At 49.7% G+C, this 19,747-nt stretch overlaps 1 protein-coding gene across 10 annotated transcripts in view; it reads right to left on the reverse strand.

Moving 5' to 3' along the window:
- Window positions 1–19,747, reverse strand: part of TRERF1 (transcriptional regulating factor 1) — a 206,396-nt gene that overhangs the window by 31,246 nt on the left and 155,403 nt on the right. For 7 of the 10 annotated variants that reach the window (XM_061146710.1, XM_061146713.1, XM_061146709.1 and 4 more), the window contains 5 exons: window positions 7,669–9,336; window positions 6,255–6,301; window positions 5,219–5,369; window positions 3,898–4,149; window positions 101–488 (listed from right to left, as the gene is read on the reverse strand). In XM_061146710.1, coding sequence (XP_061002693.1) covers window positions 101–488; window positions 3,898–4,149; window positions 5,219–5,369; window positions 6,255–6,301; window positions 7,669–9,078 — 2,248 coding nt within the window. In that variant the 5' untranslated portion in view covers window positions 9,079–9,336. The remainder of the gene's footprint in view (window positions 1–100; window positions 489–3,897; window positions 4,150–5,218; window positions 5,370–6,254; window positions 6,302–7,668; window positions 9,337–19,747) is intronic. The other 3 variants (XM_061146718.1, XM_061146719.1, XM_061146717.1) reach the window with 2 other exon arrangements.

A 19,747-nucleotide genomic window follows, 5' to 3' on the forward strand; every position in this document is an offset into this window, starting at 1 on the left:
CAGAACGGGAGGCTTCTCAGGGCAGCAGCACCCACAGCCGGGGCGCCCCCCCACCCCCCGACCCCCGGGGTGGCGGCGGCGGGGCTGGGGGGCGACTCACTGGAGCGGCAGAGCAGCACGCGCGGCGTGGGCGTCAGGGGCGTGAGGGGCAGCTGCGGGTGGGCGCCGGGGCCGTGGCCGGCGATGAGCACGTTGCTGAAGAGCCCGGAGCCCTGGCGCACCGGGCTGAGCATGGGCGGGGGCGTGTAGGGGGGCAGCTCGTGGGCGGGGTCCAGGAGCAGGTGGTCGCCCAGCACCCGCGGGGAGCGCAGCTGGCTCTGGTACAGGGTGGCGCCCGAGTGCGAGGCGGCGAGGTTGGGCGTGTAGGAGGGCGGTGGCGGGATGAAGAGCGGCTCCGGCCGGTGCCGGAACTTCTTCTTCTCCGATGGCGCGCTCCTGAGGGCTTCCTCGGCTTTGGCCGCGCCTGGCTGGTGCTTCTTGGGAATTTCCTACGACGGGAAGAACGATCCGATTCAAATACTGGGGCTTTTCCCTCAGGCCCTTGCCACAGGTTGAGGGGAGGGGGAAATCTGCGTTCTAACGGGAACACGCCCCCCCCTCCCCCCACCCCGCCCCGGTCTGACCCCAGCGTCCTCTGCCTTGAGAAACGGTCACAGCCATCTCCGACAAGGCGAGATCTGGTGGCTTGGTTAAGGGAGCCGACTTTGGTTTGGGAGGAAATCCCTCATGTCTGGAGACGATTGCGGGGGTGTGGGGGTGGTAGGAACAGTGGGTGGGCAAGAAAGAATAAATTCACATTCTTTACTGCTTATCACCGCATTCCCATCTGCTGAGTGGACTCCAGCTGAGTGGGCCCTTTAATTCCCCACGGGCTCCCCAGGGACGGACCTCGGGGACAGATAACACATGTTCTAAGAAGGGGACAGAATCGTCTATTCAGGGAAGCTGGCAGAGGCTGTGGGGCAGGAAGACGGGGGGGTCAGGCCTCAGCCAAGGCTCCCAGGGCCAGTGACCCACACACTGGGCTCCCCCCTGGAGGTAACTGTCAGGGTGGAGGAGAGCCGCCAGCTGGGATCTCTGAGGCCCCCCTCTCATGTGCTCTCCTAGAAGTGGATCCGGTGACCCTTCCCCCTCACCACCCTTCACTGCTGCCCCCAGCACTGGTGGCTCTCCTCTGTGGCAAACCCTGCTCCTAGGTTGGTTTCCTGTCAGCGGGGTTAGTTTATTTTATTCCAGCAGAACCAAGCATCTTCTGGAAGGAAGATTTGCCACATGGAAACAGATATACTAATAAGTAAACATATGCATGGAAGGAGATAAAGCAGGGCATGCCAAAGCCAAACACAAACAGACTTGGTGTGTGCCAGCATCAGCTCAGAAAACCCAGAGCTGGGTGAGGCCGGAGAGACAGTGGTGTGGTTGGAGGGGTGGGGGCGGGGGTGCAGAGGGGATACCTGCAGGGAAGTTCTGGGCAGTCTGTGGTCCCCTCCCAGGCCCTGCAGGCCAGTGCCTGCCACAGCTGTGGTCCCTGGCAATCCTGGTATCCACCTTGGTGCCTCAGTAGGAGGCAGCAGGGGGTGATGGGAAGGGTTGGCCATGGTCATGTGACCTGCCCCAGTCACCCCTCAGCTCTGGGCTCCTCTCCCTCTAACTAACCCTGCTGAAGACAGTTCTGCTGCCTTCAGCACTTCAGGCTGCCCCTCCTTGATTCCCCCTTAGTTTCTGGGGTGCCATCCCAGCCCCTAGCAGGGGAGTTTAGGGAAGCAGAGAGGTGGGAAAAGAAGGGGCAGAGAGGTTCATCCCCAGGGCCACAGAGCCTGCTTCCTTTCCCCACCAGAGGGCTCCTTGCTGCCTGAGGCTGAGATGGAGAGAGGGCTGAGGAATGGGGAAAGGATGCCTGTGCCCCCCAACTAGGGGAGCAATCCTGATGCTTTACACCCAGTTCCTGGGTGACTGATGAGGTCAACTGAGGACCCTGCATGTCTTCAACACTGCACCGGAATCCAGACCTCTGACCACAGACAGGGCCAGAGGTCCCTTTGGGGCCCTCTCTCCTTGAGCCTCTGGTTCAGTGACAACAGCTCTGAATCGGAACTTTCCAATCCTCCAGGCAAGGCTCTGAGACTGTGGGCCAGGGAAGGCCCCCAGAAGGTCAGACCTGGATATCACCTGGGAGGAAGCATTTACAGAGTTCCAGCCAAGCAGGGCCAAGCGCTGAGAGGTTTTAAAAGCTCCCCAGAGAGGTGACAGCCACTGAGGAGGCCTACTCCCTTCCCCCTGAGGTCATGGGAGAAACCATGGTTCTGAGAAGGGAAGGGTCTCAGTTGTCTGCACCCTAAGTGGCTAGGAGCATAGTGGGAATTAAAACCCAGGGCTCCTCCCTGCACATTTTCATCTCTTAATATATTAAGTGTCAGGACCTTGCTCACATGTACTCAGTCCTACTTCATGCTTCCCTCCTCACAGTATCTTTCTCACCCTTCCCACAAAACCAAGTTCATCTCTGCCTTCAAAACTTTGTCTAGAACTCTCCTCATGATGGTCTTCTAACACCAAATGTCCCTTGCCTCATCTTAGTCCCTAACGACCTTAGTTCCTGGGGTATATTCCCCACCAGCCCCACGCAGGGCAGTGATGAGGGCCTTGGTGTCTCTGTTTTGAGTTGGGGCAGACCTGCTGCCTGGAGCTCTGACCCGTGTGTCACTAAAAACCTGACTTTTTCCAGCTTCAGGCTGAAAGTTTCCAAAGGGTAGAAACAGTGTCTCTCCCACCAAATCAGGCACTTCCCTGGGCAAAGAGGGGGCCTGGCTGTGTGGTTTCATCTCTCTGCCTGTTGTTGGCCCCCAGGACCTGCCAATTGATGGGAATCCTCACCTCCAGAAGTTCTCCACCTGTCTTTCCTCTTCTGAGCTTTGATATTATGGAGAGAACCAAAAAGGCTCTTTCTGGACTTTTCTAGTTCTCTTCATTATTCTCCCTATCCTTAACCTGGCCAAGCCCCATCTTTATACCTCCTGGAATTCCTGTGGCCACTTATTCTGTGAGAACAAGTATGACCCAGCACAGCACTTTGTGGGGAGGGGACAAGTCTGATGTAATGAACCATAGGGGTTCCATACTCCACAGGGGCTGGGGGCAGACGGGGGGAGGGAAGGAAGGGGAGAGGGAAGGAGACAGAGAGAGATCTCTGTACCAGAGCCAGGCTAAGCGGCTTGGGTGAAGCACTTGGAAGCTGAGAAAGAGAAGGACAGTAAGAAACACGAATCTCTTTGCTTTCTTGAGATTGGGGGTGGGTGTCTCAGTGGAATTACTTTGGGAACCTCAATGAATCAGGTCCTCTGAGAGTATTTAATTATGCAGAGGTGATATTGAAAATATTAAGCATCTGCTAAGGCTGACAATAAGCTTGGATGCCTGGAGGACCTGCCGTGCCAGGGGGTTACACCTCTGGTGGATGGATCCAAGGAGGTCTGAAGATCTTGGGGGAGGGACCAGGGAGGTCCCTGGGCAGTAGCTCTTTGTGATCCGGAACAGTACGTCCATATTTTAATCACTGTGATCATCAGCTGAGTTATCACCTCTGTTTTTAATCCAGGAACATTTTCGGGTCTCTCAGAATCTAATCTGGAACGTGAGCCTGGTAGAATACTAGGCGTTTACTGGGTAGCAGGTAGATTGGACACAGATGGGAATTCCCAGGGTGGCCACAGGGGCTCAGCCCCAAGGGGCCATGCCACGTCTGAGCTCCGGCTGGTGGCCCGGGTGGATCTGTCCCCATCTCCAAGAAAGCAAAGGGATGTCCCCACCCCAGGCAGGTGGGGCGGAGCAGCAACTCACAGCAGGCGGGTTGGGGGTAGCCCCGTGGGGCGAGTGTGGGGGAGAGAGGGTCATCCTCACGAGCACGGGCATCTCGTCGTCCGACATCGAGCTGGCTGGCTTGTCTCTGGCCGAGGGGGCGGCAGCGACGCTGTTGGCGAAGCCCTGAGAGCTGGGCTTGGGCGGGAGAAGCTTGACAGGGACAGACACGGGCATGACCATAGGCGTGAGGCTTTCCGCCTCGGGAGGGAGCTGAGGTGGCGGCGGCGGAGGCGGAGGCGGCAGTGGCGGCTGGGGCTGAGGCGGAGGCGCCGGGGCCTTCTCTCCTTCCTCCTACACAGACAATAAAGGCTTTGATCCTGGGCTCAGAGCAGCTCCCACAGTGGGGCATGCAACTTCGCTCTTCCTGCAAGGCTCCTGGACATCACGCGTGGGTGACAGAGAACCGCCTCAGGGTGGCTTCCTTCCTGCCACCCTGGGTCCCTCGGCTCCAGTGACGCCCATGGGCAGTGGACAAGGCACTCTATTTTCTACATTTAAAAATCCTGACCACTTGTATATTCAAACAGATAGTGAAGAAAAATTTTTGTGTGGTTGTCATTGCTTTTCATGAAAAGGATCTGGAGTTTAGAATCAGGCAAAAAAAAAAAAAAGAAGGAAAAACCCCACATAAGCTCTCATGTAGGACCTTTTAATTCTCTGGGCTGCAGTTGACTCATCTGTCAAATGGAAGACAAAGATCTTTTAACTGGCACCGACAAGACAGTCAAGAGAGTGACCTGGATCACATCAAAGTTTTTGGCGAACAGAGAGTTAATCTCATAGACTTAAATCAAGATGCACAATATTCAAAGAATCAAGAAAATTCTTTTGAGTTTTAACCTAACTCTAAAACTGCGTGGAGAGTCTACCACAAGCATATCCTGCCTGCATAATCCTGAGAGCATTTAAAGGTCTCTAGATGCCAGAGTCTAACACTGGTGCCCCAGTGAATAGAAAATGCTGGCTGGGAGCCTGGTGGTCACACTAGCTCTCCCTGGCCACTGACTACTGATTTGGAAGGCCTAAGGGACCCTGGTCTTGAGTACGTCATGCAGCAGAAGTTAAAAACAATATTGCATCTCCATGTTTTCTTTGCTGTCTTCTCCAGGACGTAGAGAAGCTGGGATCCCCTAAAAGGACTTCTACCACCTCAGTTCTAGATTTTTGTCCATGGTGCCAGTGGAAGTGGGGACTGTGTGACCTGGCTGGCTCCCAGCGTCAAAGCTTGAGCACTTCCGTTGGGGAAGGACTACGCCTCTCCAGGTCCCCCGGGTGGGGCTCATATTACTCCATCTGCCGGCAGCAAAGCAAAGCAAGCAGCACATGGCCTGGGAAGCATAGGGGGTGCATTCCTGCTCACCTGTTTGAGGCTGGGGGAGGCCCTCATCCCCCCATGGGACCGCATGTGGCCATTCAGGGCGGGCAGGCTCTTGAACTCCTTCAGGCAGATGGAGCATGTCAGCTTGTTCTTGGCATCAAACTGCTCCCCAAACACTCCTTTGGGTTGGCCGCTGCTCAAGGGTAGGGCCAAGTGGAGAAGACACGCACATCAACAGAGGGAAACAATGACTCATCACAAGGCCACACAACCCACGATGAACCCGTTTCATTCACCCAAAGCTCCCACGGCCATGGCCCCTAGCCAATTTCCCTTCGGAGAACTGAGCCCAATTTGCAGATGGAAAACAGAGGCTCAAAAGTAGGAAAGGGTATGCTTAAGATCATGCAAAAGGTGAACCAAACATCTTTCTTCATTTCAGGCCTTCACGTGCTGTTTTTTTCCCCCACCTCTGGCTTACTACCCTTCTAGAAATAGGGTGCTTGGGTCCTCCTCTTCTAGAAGCCTTCCCTTAGAGATATGAGTCTCAGTCCTCTGATTAAGTCTTCAGATTACACATCTTAGTTTGTTAGGTTCTGGCTAACTCTGGCTTTAATCATTTACCACACCCATGAGGGGAGGAAGCAAGACTGTACTATTTCACTATGGCATCCTCAAAGCTTAGCTCTATGTCTGGCACACAGTAGGTACTCAATAAACACTCACCGAATGGATAAGAGGGCAGAACATGGGCTTTGGAGTCTATGCCAGCACCCCTACTTTCTCGATGTGCAAATTTAAGCTCTCTGAGACTCAGCTTTCTCATTTGTAAAATAATAATAACAGTTAATAGTGGTTGAGTGCTTACTACATGCTAGGCACATGGTAATCATACCAACCCTCACTGAGTTACTTTTATTAGACATGATATGGAGTAATAGTAAGTGGCTCAACCACAACAGCTATTATTATTCTTATAAATTTCTTTGAGGAACTGACTTTGAATTTGGAAATGAATCATGAGACAATCCAGGAAAACCTCCCAGTCTCCCCGCATGCCAACAAGCATCCATCCTACCTTGACTCAGGAGACCCTGGCTGGGCTCGGCCATCAGGCAGGTGCATCTAATTTTGAGCAGGACACCAGAAGAAAGAAGGAAAAAAAAAAAAAAAAGCATGTTTCTGACGGGAGGGGTCCTTGAGCAGTGGGAACACCGGGGCCTGCCCTTCTAGGATTCTTCCCTCTCTCTGCCTCATGCTGACCGGGCTCATAGCTACTCATGCCCTTGGCCTTCCACACCTGAAACTTCCAGTCTTCTTTCCCCTGAGGCTCATGGGCTTGGGGCCACACCCCTGAGGATGCCCCGCCAGCCACAAGCCCAATGGGACTCAATCCCTCACCTCCCTTCTTGTTTTCCCCATCTACCCCTCTGTGCACGGACAGACTCCATTCCCAAGAGAAACACAGAATGGAGAGCTGGATGATACAGCCTCACACAAGGAGATCTCCTGCTGGTATTCTTTTTAGCCTGGGCCATGTCATCTTATTCGTGTATTCACAAAGGCTCTCAGTTACTACTGGCCTGAGTCCTAAACAAAACAGGGTCAAAGAGAATTCATCTCTGGCCTTCAACCTTCATCAGAGCCCTCTCTTCATCTACCCTGGTCTTATTCAAGGTACTCTCCTCCCCTGAATCTGTTGACACCTGAGTGTAGCACTTGGAACACGCCAAAACATGAACGGTGCTCAGCATATATTAGGCAGTTTTATGATCAAATATATTTGGGAAACAATTAAGAGTTAATACCTGTCACCTGCAGGCTGAATCTGACCTGCAGACATGGTCTGCTTGGCTGGACTGTTTTTAAAAACCCTGACTATGGATATCATTAGTTGGGGCATAGGCCCTCCAGTCCACACAATCCATACCAGGTCATTCTGCTTATTGACTTTACCTGCCTGGATCCTGTGGGCAGCTAAGGTTTTCACCAGTGCAACTACATGAGGTATCCCCTGATATTGATTTCTCCCATGAACCCACTCCCCTCCCCCGAGCAATGTCCACTAAACATTCTATGGAACTCCTATTCTGAGCAATAGACTTTGAGAAATGCTGTCATAATATGGTCTCCCTCCCCAGAAGGGAACAATTTCATAGGAAGTCCCCTAAGGATACAGACCTAAGGGGTACAAGACATCCCCACTGTGTGGTCCCTGGGCACCTGATGAGGCCTTGACCATGACATGCATCACTGGGGACCTGATATATATTTTGGCCACCTCTTTAGTGAGATTATAAGTTGTACGGGCAAAAGACTGAGTCACAATTGATTTCGTATTCCACAGTGTCTGGTTAATGTTTGTGGAATAAAGAAAAGAACGAAAGTGTCGGAGGGGGTTGGAGGATGGGACTAGGCACTGCACTGGACTCAGCTCTGGCTGGCGCACGCGCACCCCGAGATCCCGGGATTAATGTCCACTCTGAGGATACCTGGGGCCACACGGCACTGGGAGACAGCTGCTGGTGCTGAGACCCCATGTTGTTGAGGTGGATGCTGCCGGGGGACAGGAGCGGCCGGTGCGGGAGGGCACTGCTGGCCCGGTTCAGGTCGGAGCTGGCCGCGTCTCCCATTCCTGTATCTGGAGGCCCCAGGTCCCCGTGGGAGCTCAGCATGGCCTGGGCCTGCCTGTCGCCTGGATAAGTCTTGGGCTGACCGTCCTCAGGCTGCTGGTGCTGAGGCAGGTGGCTCTGCTGGTACACGGGGTGGCCGTAGGGCTGCTGGGGCTCCTGGTAGTAGTACTGGGGCACGGAGCCCAGCTGAATTAGCTGGACTGCGTGCGCCTGCTCCGGGGTGTATTGGTGGGGGTCCCTGTGATAAGAAGGGGGCTGCAGGTGCATCTGGGGCTGCTGCGGCTCTGGCAAAGGCTGTATCATGGGTGGGGACTGGTAATACTGAGGTATCTGCATTGAACCCTGCCGCGCCTGCGGCTGTGCCTGGGGCTGTGGCGGGCGAATCTGCTGTTGCGGCGGCGGCTGCATTTCTTGCATGGACACCCGCTGCTGCCCAGCGTGTGGCTGTTGCTGCGGCGGGTAATACTGATGCGGCTGCAGCTGCTGCATGTGCTGGGATAGCATCTGGGGGGCCTGCAGCGACTGTCCTCCCTGCACCGGCATCTGGGCCAGCGGCTGCTGGTAGTCGTAATACAGGTGCCCTTGGCTCGGGTGCTGCCCGACCTGGAGAGCCGGTTTGGATAGCCCACCGGTGAAACCAGGGTGAGGCTGCTGGGACGCCTGCTGGTAGCGGGACGGGAGGGCCGGTGCTGGGGCCTCCATGGGCTTCTGGGACAGCAACTGGCGGAGGGCGCTGTCGGGCGCTCCATCCATCACCGCCGATTGGGTGTGCAGCACCTGGGCCATATTGTTGACCTGAATTCGCAGGTTTTGGTTGGCAAACACCTGGGTGAAAGAGTCTAGCTTGTGCAGGACACCGCTGGTGAGCTTCTGGGTCCGGATCTCGCTGGCCTGCGAGTAGGTGTACTGGTAGCCATCAGTGGGCTCCGCCTGGGTCGGCGCCCCCCACATCATGTTCGAGTTGGTCAGGTTGCCACGTAGCTGGACGTGGTTTCCAGGCCCTGCGTGGCCTCCCCACCCTCCCTGCCTCGAGGTATCCACTTGGCCAAGGTTTTTGGAGCCAACAGCCAAGCCTAGACCATCCCGAGTGTCTTGAGGGAAGTGGGGGGAGATGGGTGATGCTTGAGGGGCATCCATTCCAGCCCCGGGCACTGTATTCCCATAGTTGTGGTTCAGCCCGCCGTGGACGCCAAGTGGTGGCTGTTGGTAGAAAAGGTTCTCACCACCGTGGGCCACGTGGTTGGTCTTGTACAGCTGCTGGTCCCCCATGGTGCCTGCCCTGGTTGTGAACGTCCAGCCACAAAACCATACAAAAAGGTCAATGACACAAACCCGAAAGGACTGAAACCCTGAGAAGCAGAGAGAAAGCGTCCACACTACTCCACGGCTGACATGTCCGTGACCGTGGCTGCAGCCAGGTGTTTCCGTTGGCCTCTACCACGCATGTGCAGAGCGAGGGGTTTTACATCCTCACCCGGGCTAAGGGACGGACCAAATGCCACCGTGGTGAAGAGATGCTGCTCACACCTGCAAGACAAGTTGCAAAGGACAGGAACGGACTTAACTTGGATGTTTTGCAATGAGCAACTGTATCTACCACGACTCTTAGAGAAATAAACACAAAATGGGAGACTGGATTAGAAATAGCCAATTTCATACACGCCACACCTTTACACTGATTCCGCAGATCTTGACCCTCATGTGAGATGTAAACTCTCTTACTTTCAAGCCATTGCTCAACGGCTCATTAGCTCATCGATTCGTTAATTCATTGTTTTGCTCACTGATTAATTCATCCGTTCTTCTGGGACCCTGCTATTGAAAGCCCAGCAATACTGTAGGGCCTAAAAGGATATGAAGAAGTTTAAGACACTCATAAATCAATTCATCTGGTCAACAAACACTTATTAGACACAGACATTTACTAAGTGGAAGACACAATGCTTAAGGGAATGATTAAGACATGGGCCAGATCTCGAGGAGCTTACAGTGGAAAAAGGAGTTGGTCACATGAATAACTACAGTACGAGGAGGAAAGAGACACATGTAATAGGGAAAAATAACAGATATGGAACTCAAAGGCTGGAGGGTATATTTCTAGCAGAAGAACAGTTTCAAAGAAGAGCAGTGCATGTCAGTACACAGCCACTTGATCCTTTGGTATCCCTGCTCAAAGAAACATTCGTGCACAGTGCCGATCACCTGGCCAGAAGTCTATGATGTGCCTGGGCTCAATAAATAAATAAATAAGTAGATAAACAAATAGGCTGAGCCAATCAAGTTCCCTCTCTTAGAAACATGAACTAGGGGATTTCCTCGGTGGTCCAGTGGTTAAGAATCTGCCTGCCAATGCAGGGGACACGAGTTCAATCTCTGATCCAGGAAGAACCCACATGCCACAGAGCAACTGGGCCCCTGTGCCACAACCACTGAGGCCACACTCAGAACCCTGAAAGTGAGACACTCTAATAAATAAGTAGTAAATCTTATTTGCAAGCTGGGTGGTTTCCAATTCTTGTTTTTCATTAGGAAGGCCCAGTAGAAGTAATTAAAATACAATTGTCAGTGATAGATCACTATGTGACTTTTGGTACATAACTCAGAAGCAGATCAAGAACCCTGAGCTGACACCACTTTAATAAAACTCCTATTTTTTATCTATTAGTTTATACGAATGAGGCTTTTCCATGTTTACATCTATATAAATGAAAAATAGAAATATAATAGATGCCGGCCTGTGTCTCATATCTTATGCAACAAACAGTATTCTTCCATGGACAGATTAAAAAAAAAAAACACACACACACAAAAGAAGAAATAACCCAGCACCAGCAAGAGTCTACCTCTGGACCTGGGTGACAGCTGCATGGGTGGTGGTGCGCTTACTCTGTGATAACCTGAGCTGCTCACTCGGACTTCATCACATGTGTATGTGTTGTACGTCAATAAAAAATGACTTAGCCAAAGCATGGAAACAACCTAAATGCTCATCGACAGCTGAAAGGATAAAGAAGATGTGGTGCACGTGCACACACACACACACACACACACACAGAGGAATGCTACTCATCCACAGAAAAGAACAAACTAATGCCATTTGTAGCAACATGGGTGCAACTCTAGATAGTCATGCCGAGTGAAGTAAGTCAGAGGAGAAAAACAAATATCATGTAACATCACTTATATGTGGAATCTAAAATGTAGCACAAATGAGCCTAACTACAAAAAAGAAACAGACTCACAGACATAGAGCTCAGACTTGTGTTTGCCAGGGGAGGTGGGTGGGGGAGGGATGCACTGGGAGTTTGGGGCTGGTAGATGTAAACTACCACACTGAGAATGGATAAACAACAAGGTCCTACTGTTTAGCACAGGGAACTATGTCCAGTCTCCTGGGATAAACCACGATGGAAGAGAATGTTTAAAAAAGAATGTGTAAAACTGAGCCACTGTGCTATACGGGAGAGATTAACACAACGCTGTAAATTAATTATACTTCAGACAAAAAAAACCCCCAACACTGCAAACAAAAAAGTGTGTTTACATGAAAAACAATCAAATGTTACTCTCTTTAAAAAGTCTCCAGCATCACCATCTAAGGTATATTTTCAATATAATTTTAATTTTTATGTGTATTATTTATCCAAATTAGAATATCCTTTATGCTATCTTGATCAACTGCACACTTTTAATAATCATTATAATGATAACTCAAACAGGAAGAAAATTTTAGAACTTAGAACTTTATGATTTCAGGAAATTTTAAAAGTTTTAACTTCATATAAAATTGTTATAAAAAATTAGGATAGGGAAACAAATGATAGAGTTTTAGGGACAAAAAACATATTACATTAGGATAAAATTCCACAGGGGAAGTGAAACAGAAATAAAATTTCAGGACAAAAAGGAATACTGACTATTAATGAAGAACATGTTCATACATTTTTAAAATGGATGATGTGGGTATCAAATTCCATGGTGTTTAGATTCCACTGGATAAATTTAACAGAGTGATATCATAGTTTTACTTAAAAATATCAGTGTTTACAATGTACTGGAAATTGCATCTTCTGTAGACATATGATAAAAAATGTAGATGTAAACTTAAAAATGTGTGAGGGGGTAAATGGTTTTACAATATCCTTTTATGGGGGATTTTAAGCAGGAAGTTTTTGAAGATCCCCCCACCTCCAACTGGGAGCAAATCTAAGTTGGTCCCTGTCCCTTTCTGAATGAGAAGAGATGGAGATGGACAAATTCAGGGTGAGGCATTTGGTTTGGTGGAATGAAGGGTGGAACAAGGAAAGCAGTGGGGTGGGACAAAGGCTGGCTAAACATGGCTGGAGCAGACCCTGAAGATGAAGCCTTGAGGACTCCCAGCGACCACTCCCTAAGAGGGTCTGACCTCCTGATCAGCTGCCTACTCCACACCCCCATTTCTAAATTCAAAGCAAACTCAACATCATCTCCCCCAAAATGGATGCTCCTCCAAAGCCCTTAGGACTTCCCTGATGGTCCAGTGGTTAAGACTCCACGCACTCAGTGAAGGGGGCTCAGGTTTGATCTCTGGTCAGGGAACTAGATCCCACATTAAAAAAAAAAAAAAAAAGATCCTGCAGGCCACAACTAAGACCCCTGAGTGTGTGCAGGCTAAGTAGCTCAGTCATGTCTGACTCTGTGACCCTATGGATTCTAGCCTGCTAGAATCCTCTGTCCATGGGATTTTCCCAGCAAGAACACAAGAATCCTCTGTCCATAGCTAGCTCCTCTGTCCATGGGATTTTCCCAGCAAGAACACTGGAGTGGCTTGCCGTGCCCTCTTCCAGGGCATCTTCCCGACCCAGGGATTGAACTTGTGTTTCTTATGTCTCCCGCATTAGCAGGTGGGTTCTTTACCACTAGTGCCACCTAGGAAGCCTAACTAAGACCCAGCACTGCCTAAATAAATAAATATTTTAAGAAAACAAACCAAAACAAAGTCTCACCCTTGACTCTTGCTTCCCCCTTAACCAACCACCACGACCCATTAATTTACCACCTAGTATTTTCTGAACTCGACCCACTTTCCTCTGGTTCCACTACTAGCACCCTAGTCCAGGGCACTGTATTTATCTTCTGCACTATCCCCAAAGCATTCTGATTGGTCATCTCCCTGCTTTCAGTCATGTCCATTCTCCGCACAGCAGCAGTAGAATAAACTTTCCGAAATGTACTGTGATAACATCATCCCACTGTTTAAAACCTTTCCATGACATCTTTAGTACCATTCAGTTTAAAATAAAAATCATAATGGGGCTGACAGGGTTCCCCATGGTTTGTTCCCAGCCTCAGGATATAACCCATTTCTCCTTGTTCTCTCCACCAACGCCCTGTCCACATTCCCAGTCACTCTGGTCTCCCAGAGTGACCAGGTTTCATGAATCTGCCAAGCTGTCTCTTACAACAGGACCTTTGCACATACTGCCCCTCCCCAATTTGGAGAGCTTTCCCCTTCCCTTCTTCACCTCTTCATCCAGCCAAGTCCTGGGCATCCTTCAGTTCTCAGCCCAAACTATACTTTCTTAGAAAGTCTATCCTAACCCCAACTCCCAAGGCTACATCAGGGTCATTTCTTTTATGTTCTCATAAAACCATATCCTTTTCCTTCAGACCACTCTTCTCAGCCTGTAACTGTATTTCCACCAGTGTAATTATTTGATTCATGGATCTTTCTCTTACCAGGGCAGGGACCATGTCTTTTTTTTTTTTTCTTTCCTTGCCTATGATTCCATTCCCTAAATCTACCATAATTCCCAGTATATGGTAGGCCCTCTGATAAGAATTTCTTGATAGAGGGGTAATATTATTGAATGCGTGAATCAATAAATGGAAAAAAAATTAAGAGAACAATGATCAAGTGTCCTAGTGAACTGATATACAGGAAAAGTTATTCGGTGTAGGCTGAGCGAGTATTAAATCCTCATAAAGAACAATTATATTTTACCTGGTCCTGATGGACAAATAGGGTTTACAGAGCTGAGAGGACCAGCAGGGGAATTCCACCTGTGGGACCATGCACAAAGGCAAAGAATCAGGTGCAGGGGTCCATGCTGAGGCTTCACATCCTTGCGAGGAACTCACTGATGATCAGGCTAAATTTGTATGGTCAGGGATAAATTGTGGGGGTCTTAAAATGATCTTCAGGGATGTCCCTGGTGGCCCCTGGGACACCAAGCTCCCAATGCAGGGGGCCCAGGTTTGATCCCTGGTTGGGGAACTGGATCCCACATGCCACAACTAAAGATTCTGCATGCACAGTTAAGGATCCTGCATGCTGCAACTGGGACCCCACACAGCCAAATAAATGGAAAAAAAAAAAAATGTCCAGCTGTGTTATCCAGTGGGCATTAGCCCTGGTGATATCAGAATGTCCTGCCTGGCTTAAACCTCACCAAGTAACCTTCCTCGAAAGCCTTGTACCACCGCACCTCCCCCAGGAAGAATTACTTATTGAAACTCACCAGCCTCTGACCATGATCTGACTCCGTGTCTCTACATTATACACTGTGGGTGGAAGGGAAGCTAGATAATTTTATGTCTATTGACCTGTCTGCTCTGTTGTGTTCCCAGACTGCTGTGCAAGAGGGATTACTTGGTGTTCTGAGCTACTGTATCCATTATTTGTGGATAATTTCAGAACTGGGAACGTAGTTTATTTATAAAGAACCCTAGAAAGCAGAAAATGCTAGAAAGTCAAGAGGCGGGGCTCCCACAGTGTTTTTTCCCAGGCCAGCAGCATCAGCATCACTTGGGAACTGATTCTTTTTTTTTTTTCCTTTAAATTTGTTTTTTATTGACATATAGTTGAATTATAATGTTGCACTAATTACTACTATACATCAAAGTGACTCAGTTACATATATATATATATATACACACACACATATATACACATTCTTTTTTCATATTCTTTTTCATTTTGGTTTATCACAGGGATTATAGATTATAGTTCCTACTGTGCCTTACAGTAGGACCTTGTCATTTCTCCATTGTATATACACGAGTTTGGGTAAATGCTGATTCTTGAGCTTCACCCGGACCCACTGAATGTGGGGGGTGGGGTGGGGCCCAGCAGTCTGTGTTTTTTTTAAAAAAACATTTCTTTTTGGCTATGTCGTGCAGCATGCAGGATCCCAGTTTCCCGACCAGGGATCAAACCTGAGCCCCTCCACCCCCGACATTGGGAGCACAGATTACCAGCCACTGGGCTGCCAGGGAAGTCCTGGCAGTCCGTGTTTTAATGAGCCCTCCTGTTCAATCTGATGCCCTCTCAAGTTGAAGGTTGTCTGTAACTTCCAGACCTAGAAGACTACATGTGTCACAGTATAGGCAATCAAAAATCATAGACTCTGTATAATGGCTCTAGGTTCATCCACCGCAGTTCAACTGATTCACATTTGTTCCTTCCTATGGCTTAGTAATATTCCATCATACATATGTACCAAAACTTCTTCATCCATTCATCTGTTGATCGACATCTAGGTTGCTTCCTTGTCCTGGCTATTGGTGGGAGGGAAGCTCTAGAGGGAGGGGATATATTTATATATATGCATATGTGTGTATATACACACATATATACAGTTATGACTGATTCACATTTTTGTACAGCAGAAACCAACACAACATTGTAAAGCAGTTGTTCAGTTGCTAAGTCATGTCCGACTCTTCTGCAACCCCATGGACTGTAGAATACCAGGCTCCTCTGTCCATGGGATTTTCCAGGCAAGAATACTGGAGTGGGTTACCATTTCCTTATCCTCTAGTTAAAAAATTAACTTAAAAAAGTGAATACAGATATCACAAAATGGAAAAAAAAAAAAAGAATCATATACTGAATGGAAGAGAGGAAAAATGACTTCCCTAGGGAGATGTACTGAGGTAACAGCAAAACCATATGCTACTTATTTCATTAAGTTTATATATTTTTGAATAGATACTAAATTCACATGGTTCAAAATTCAAAAGGTATAAAAGAGCATACAAAAGAGTGAAAACAATCTCAAATAAATGCTTGAAAATGACAAGTTAGAGCAAAATTTTTATAAAGGGTACTTCAGACAGTCAGTACCCCTCCAGACAATCATTCAGGTTTGTATATTCTAGAGACACTTTATGCTCATACAAGAATGCTTGTACACACCCCCACCCCTACCCCTATTTACACAGGCAGCAGCACACCAGGCCCACAGTTTAGCATCTGGTCAAATGTTTTTAAATAAAACACTTAAAACCTGGAAACTGTTCTTCTTGGTGGACTACTCAATCCCACAGGACTGTTACAATACTAACACAAGATTCAAGTCTTTATTATTTTGCTAATAAGGTAACTGCTTTTCTCATTATGTATAACACTTCTTATTGGGTAACTGGCACCTGGAACTTTTTCATTCATGAATGAATTAACAGAACAACTGCTTTCACATTTCTTTGGTCAAGTCCTTCCTCAGAACAAGACTCCAGGATTTTGGATTCAGCTCAACAAAAACACTGCCTGCTCAGAACCTGAGATGCTCGCTCTGATTTCTCTGAAGCATTAGAGTCAAACGACCTGCTTTGGTGTTATGCCCACATTGGCTGTCCAGTCCTTCTAAGGCAGGGACAGCATCCTCTCCATTTGGGTCCCCAGAGACTGGGACACAGCCGATGCTCAACAGACACTCCATGAGCTGCAATGCCAAGTCAGGCAAATGAGGCCTAAAGCACTTCACCCCCAGATTCCTATGCCTCTGACAGGGACCGAGGGCCAGAATTTACTATTTTCCCAGGGCGCTAGGGTGCCAGAGTCATGGAATGCTGCACATAGTAAGAAGGCTCTCCGGAGATGTTTTAGCACAGGGCTTTTCTGTACAGGGCCAGAGAGTAAATATTTTCAGCTTTGTGGGCCATACAATGTCTGTCACAGCTCTGCGGCTGCAGTGCGAAAGCAGCCATAAACCATATATAAATGTGTGGTTGTGTTCTAACGCAATTTTATTTATGGACACTGAATTTTATATAATTTTCACATGTCAAGAAACAGTGTTCTTTTTTGGATTTTTCTTCAACGTGAAAAACCCTTCTGGGCCCACAGGCTGTTCAAGGACAGGCAGGGGCTGGATTTGGTCCCAGCCCCGGTATGTTGACCTCTTGCTCTAGTGCATCAGAGTCCCTCTCCCCTCCCCTTAAGCCCCCCGGGGGTACAGGAGACAGGACGCAGTCTGCAAAGAAGGATGGAAAGGACCATCCTTTGAATCAGAGAGAGAGAGAGGAAGTTGACTTTGGCCAACGGTTCGGCAAGACTCGTTTGCTTACAATTCAGGGTAACACCCGGCTCCCGCCAGACCACCACTGCTTGTTTGAGGAAGAAAAACCAAAAAGATTTTCCTTTTTCTGACACCAGGCTATCCTTCAGGGACTATACACACAATTCCCCTAGTGACTTGGCTTCGGTCTTAGACAAGATTTCCTCTCAGGTCTGTCAAAGGAGCTTAACTTGGATCCTCCTGGAATCCTGTTCCCCGAAGGAGGCAGAAGCCAAGGGCAGTTCTCCAAGACATGGACTCGTGGCTCGTGGTCTCCTTTCTAGCAACGCTGTTGTTCTAAATGCTTTCTGATTAGTCTTCTAAATAAAGCCAGTGGGTGTTTTATAATCCAGTAACCCAATTACCGCAGACCAGTTCTGCCAATGACAGCGATTAGAGCTGAGTCTTCCTCCATGCAGAGTGCCTGGCCCATCCTTGCTCCCTCCCGCCCCCACTGCTCACGCTGACTCTCAGTCCTGGGCAGATGCACAAGGCTTCCTTTGGACACCAAGAGACATTTATTTCTCCATCTTTCAGTCTCACCCTGTAACATCAATTGCTTCCTCCCAAGCCCCAGGAACCAGGAAGATGTCTGACTCCCAGCCTGGAGAGTCTGCACTTCACTTCCTGGGGCCGGCTCTCCACCAGGGCATGGAGATGGGAGCTATTTCACTTTCTGGGATGCAGTTCTCACTGTCTGTGCTCTCTCTGGGCCAATAGGAGTTCTACCAGAGAATTAATTAACATCGCCACCCCCAGCCCTCGTGACTGCCACATGCCGCTTCCTTCTCACCCTAGCTGGCATGAAGCAGTGTGGATGCTGAGGACACAGGGAGAAAAGGGGGGGCCTCAGGAGTCTAGGGGGGCTTCCTGGAGGAGGCAGACATGGTCTGAGGGGGCCCTGTTGATACATTCCTGGATACAGTTTTTCAAATCACCCCTCCTTGACAAATGGCTGGGACTAGGTGGGGAGATTAGGAATAAAAACTAGTCAGACTTCCCTTTATGGTTCAGTGGCTAAGACTCTGCGCTCCCAATGCAAGGGGCCGGGGTTCAATTCCTGGTCAGGGAACTAGATCCCGCATGACACAACTAAGACCTGAGACGGCCAAGTAAACAAACAAATATTTTTAAAAAGGGATAAGGGCTAGTTGGAAGTTGACAAGAGATGTGCAGAGAGAAGGCAGAATGGGGAGACACCTGAACCATTCACACGTGAGTCCCTGGGCAATCTGAACACTGATTATTTCCTCCCAAGGAGCTGCTGCTGGGAGAATTTCAGGAGCCATGTGACCATATTTTGAAGACCTACTTTGCACCAGGAGATATGACTTGGTCATGACCACTGGCCTCCCAGCCCGGAGACTGGCATCTGTGCCTGGCCTCATCTTCTGTATTCCTTCCTGCAAACTTACATGGAGGACCTGCTGTGCCAGCGCCCTGCTAAGGGAGACAAAGCCCTGCAAACCTGTGTCTTGAAGCCCACAACCTTGGTGGGGGGTGGGGTGGGGTGGTGCAGGTGCCAGGCTTCCTAAAGAGCCAAAAAATTTCACAAGGAGGAGGTGGAGGGGGCAGAGGAAAGCCTGGCAGGGGGCTAGGATCACTCCAGCCAGAACCCAGGAGGTGCTGTGGGCCTGTCCCCTGCTGCTGGGGATTCAGGGAGGGTCTCAGCAGGGTGACCAGATGGAAGGGTCTGGGCCAGGGTTGCAGGGAGGAGCCTCCACTCCTGCCCCTGAGGACCTGAGGCTCAGGCCTCGTGAATCAGCACTGGGGGGGTGCAGCCAGAGAAGGAGCCCCATTCCCACAGCTGTCGCAAGCAGGGAAGGGAAGGGCTGGGAGACTGGGAGGCTTCCCTCTGATGCAGCCCCAGGGAGCATGGGGTGAAGATGGAGGGAAGGAGGGGTGGCTGGCACGTAGATGTAGATTCACTGGTCCCACTCCCAGCAACAAGAAACCTAAGAAGACACAAGTCAAGCACCTGAGGACTCTGTTCCTATCACTCAAGCCCCACACCCAGCACCCCGGGCCGAGCTACTGGGAGGGACTCCAGCAGTTCAAGCAGCACAGACTGACTTCCTCTGCAGGGGAAGGGAGGGGGGGCCAGCACTGGCCCCTGGGTTGCACCAACCCCCATCCCCAATGTCGCCCAGGATTCCAGGTAGGCTGCATGGTTAGGGGCTCAATTCACAAATGGAGCAGCTGGCTTGGCTTTGGTCCGTGATGTTGAAGATGTTAAATTGTTCAAAAAACAAATGCCCCTGGACACCCAAGGCCTGGAGAAGGAGCTGGTGTATCAGGGGAAACCACCTCCCTTCTTTCTGGTAAGCAGCCCACAGTTCACTGGGTCACAAAGCCTAGGATGCTCCCTTGTGTGGAAATAAATGCATGAAGCTTCTAACGCTCTCTTGGTCCTTCTGTCTGTGTTCCAGGCTTCTCTGGTGGCTTGGACGGTAAAGAATCCACCTAGAGTACAGGAGACCTGGGTTCGATCCCTGGGTTAGGAAAACCCTCTGCAGAAGGGAATGGCAACCCACTCCAGTATTCTTGCCTGGAGAATCCTATAGACAGAGGAGCCTGACGGGCTACAGTCCATGGGGTTGCAAAGAGTTGGACACGAC

The sequence above is a fragment of the Dama dama genome, chromosome 7 (assembly GCF_033118175.1).
Source record: "Dama dama isolate Ldn47 chromosome 7, ASM3311817v1, whole genome shotgun sequence".
In the NCBI taxonomy this organism is placed as follows: domain Eukaryota; kingdom Metazoa; phylum Chordata; class Mammalia; order Artiodactyla; family Cervidae; genus Dama; species Dama dama.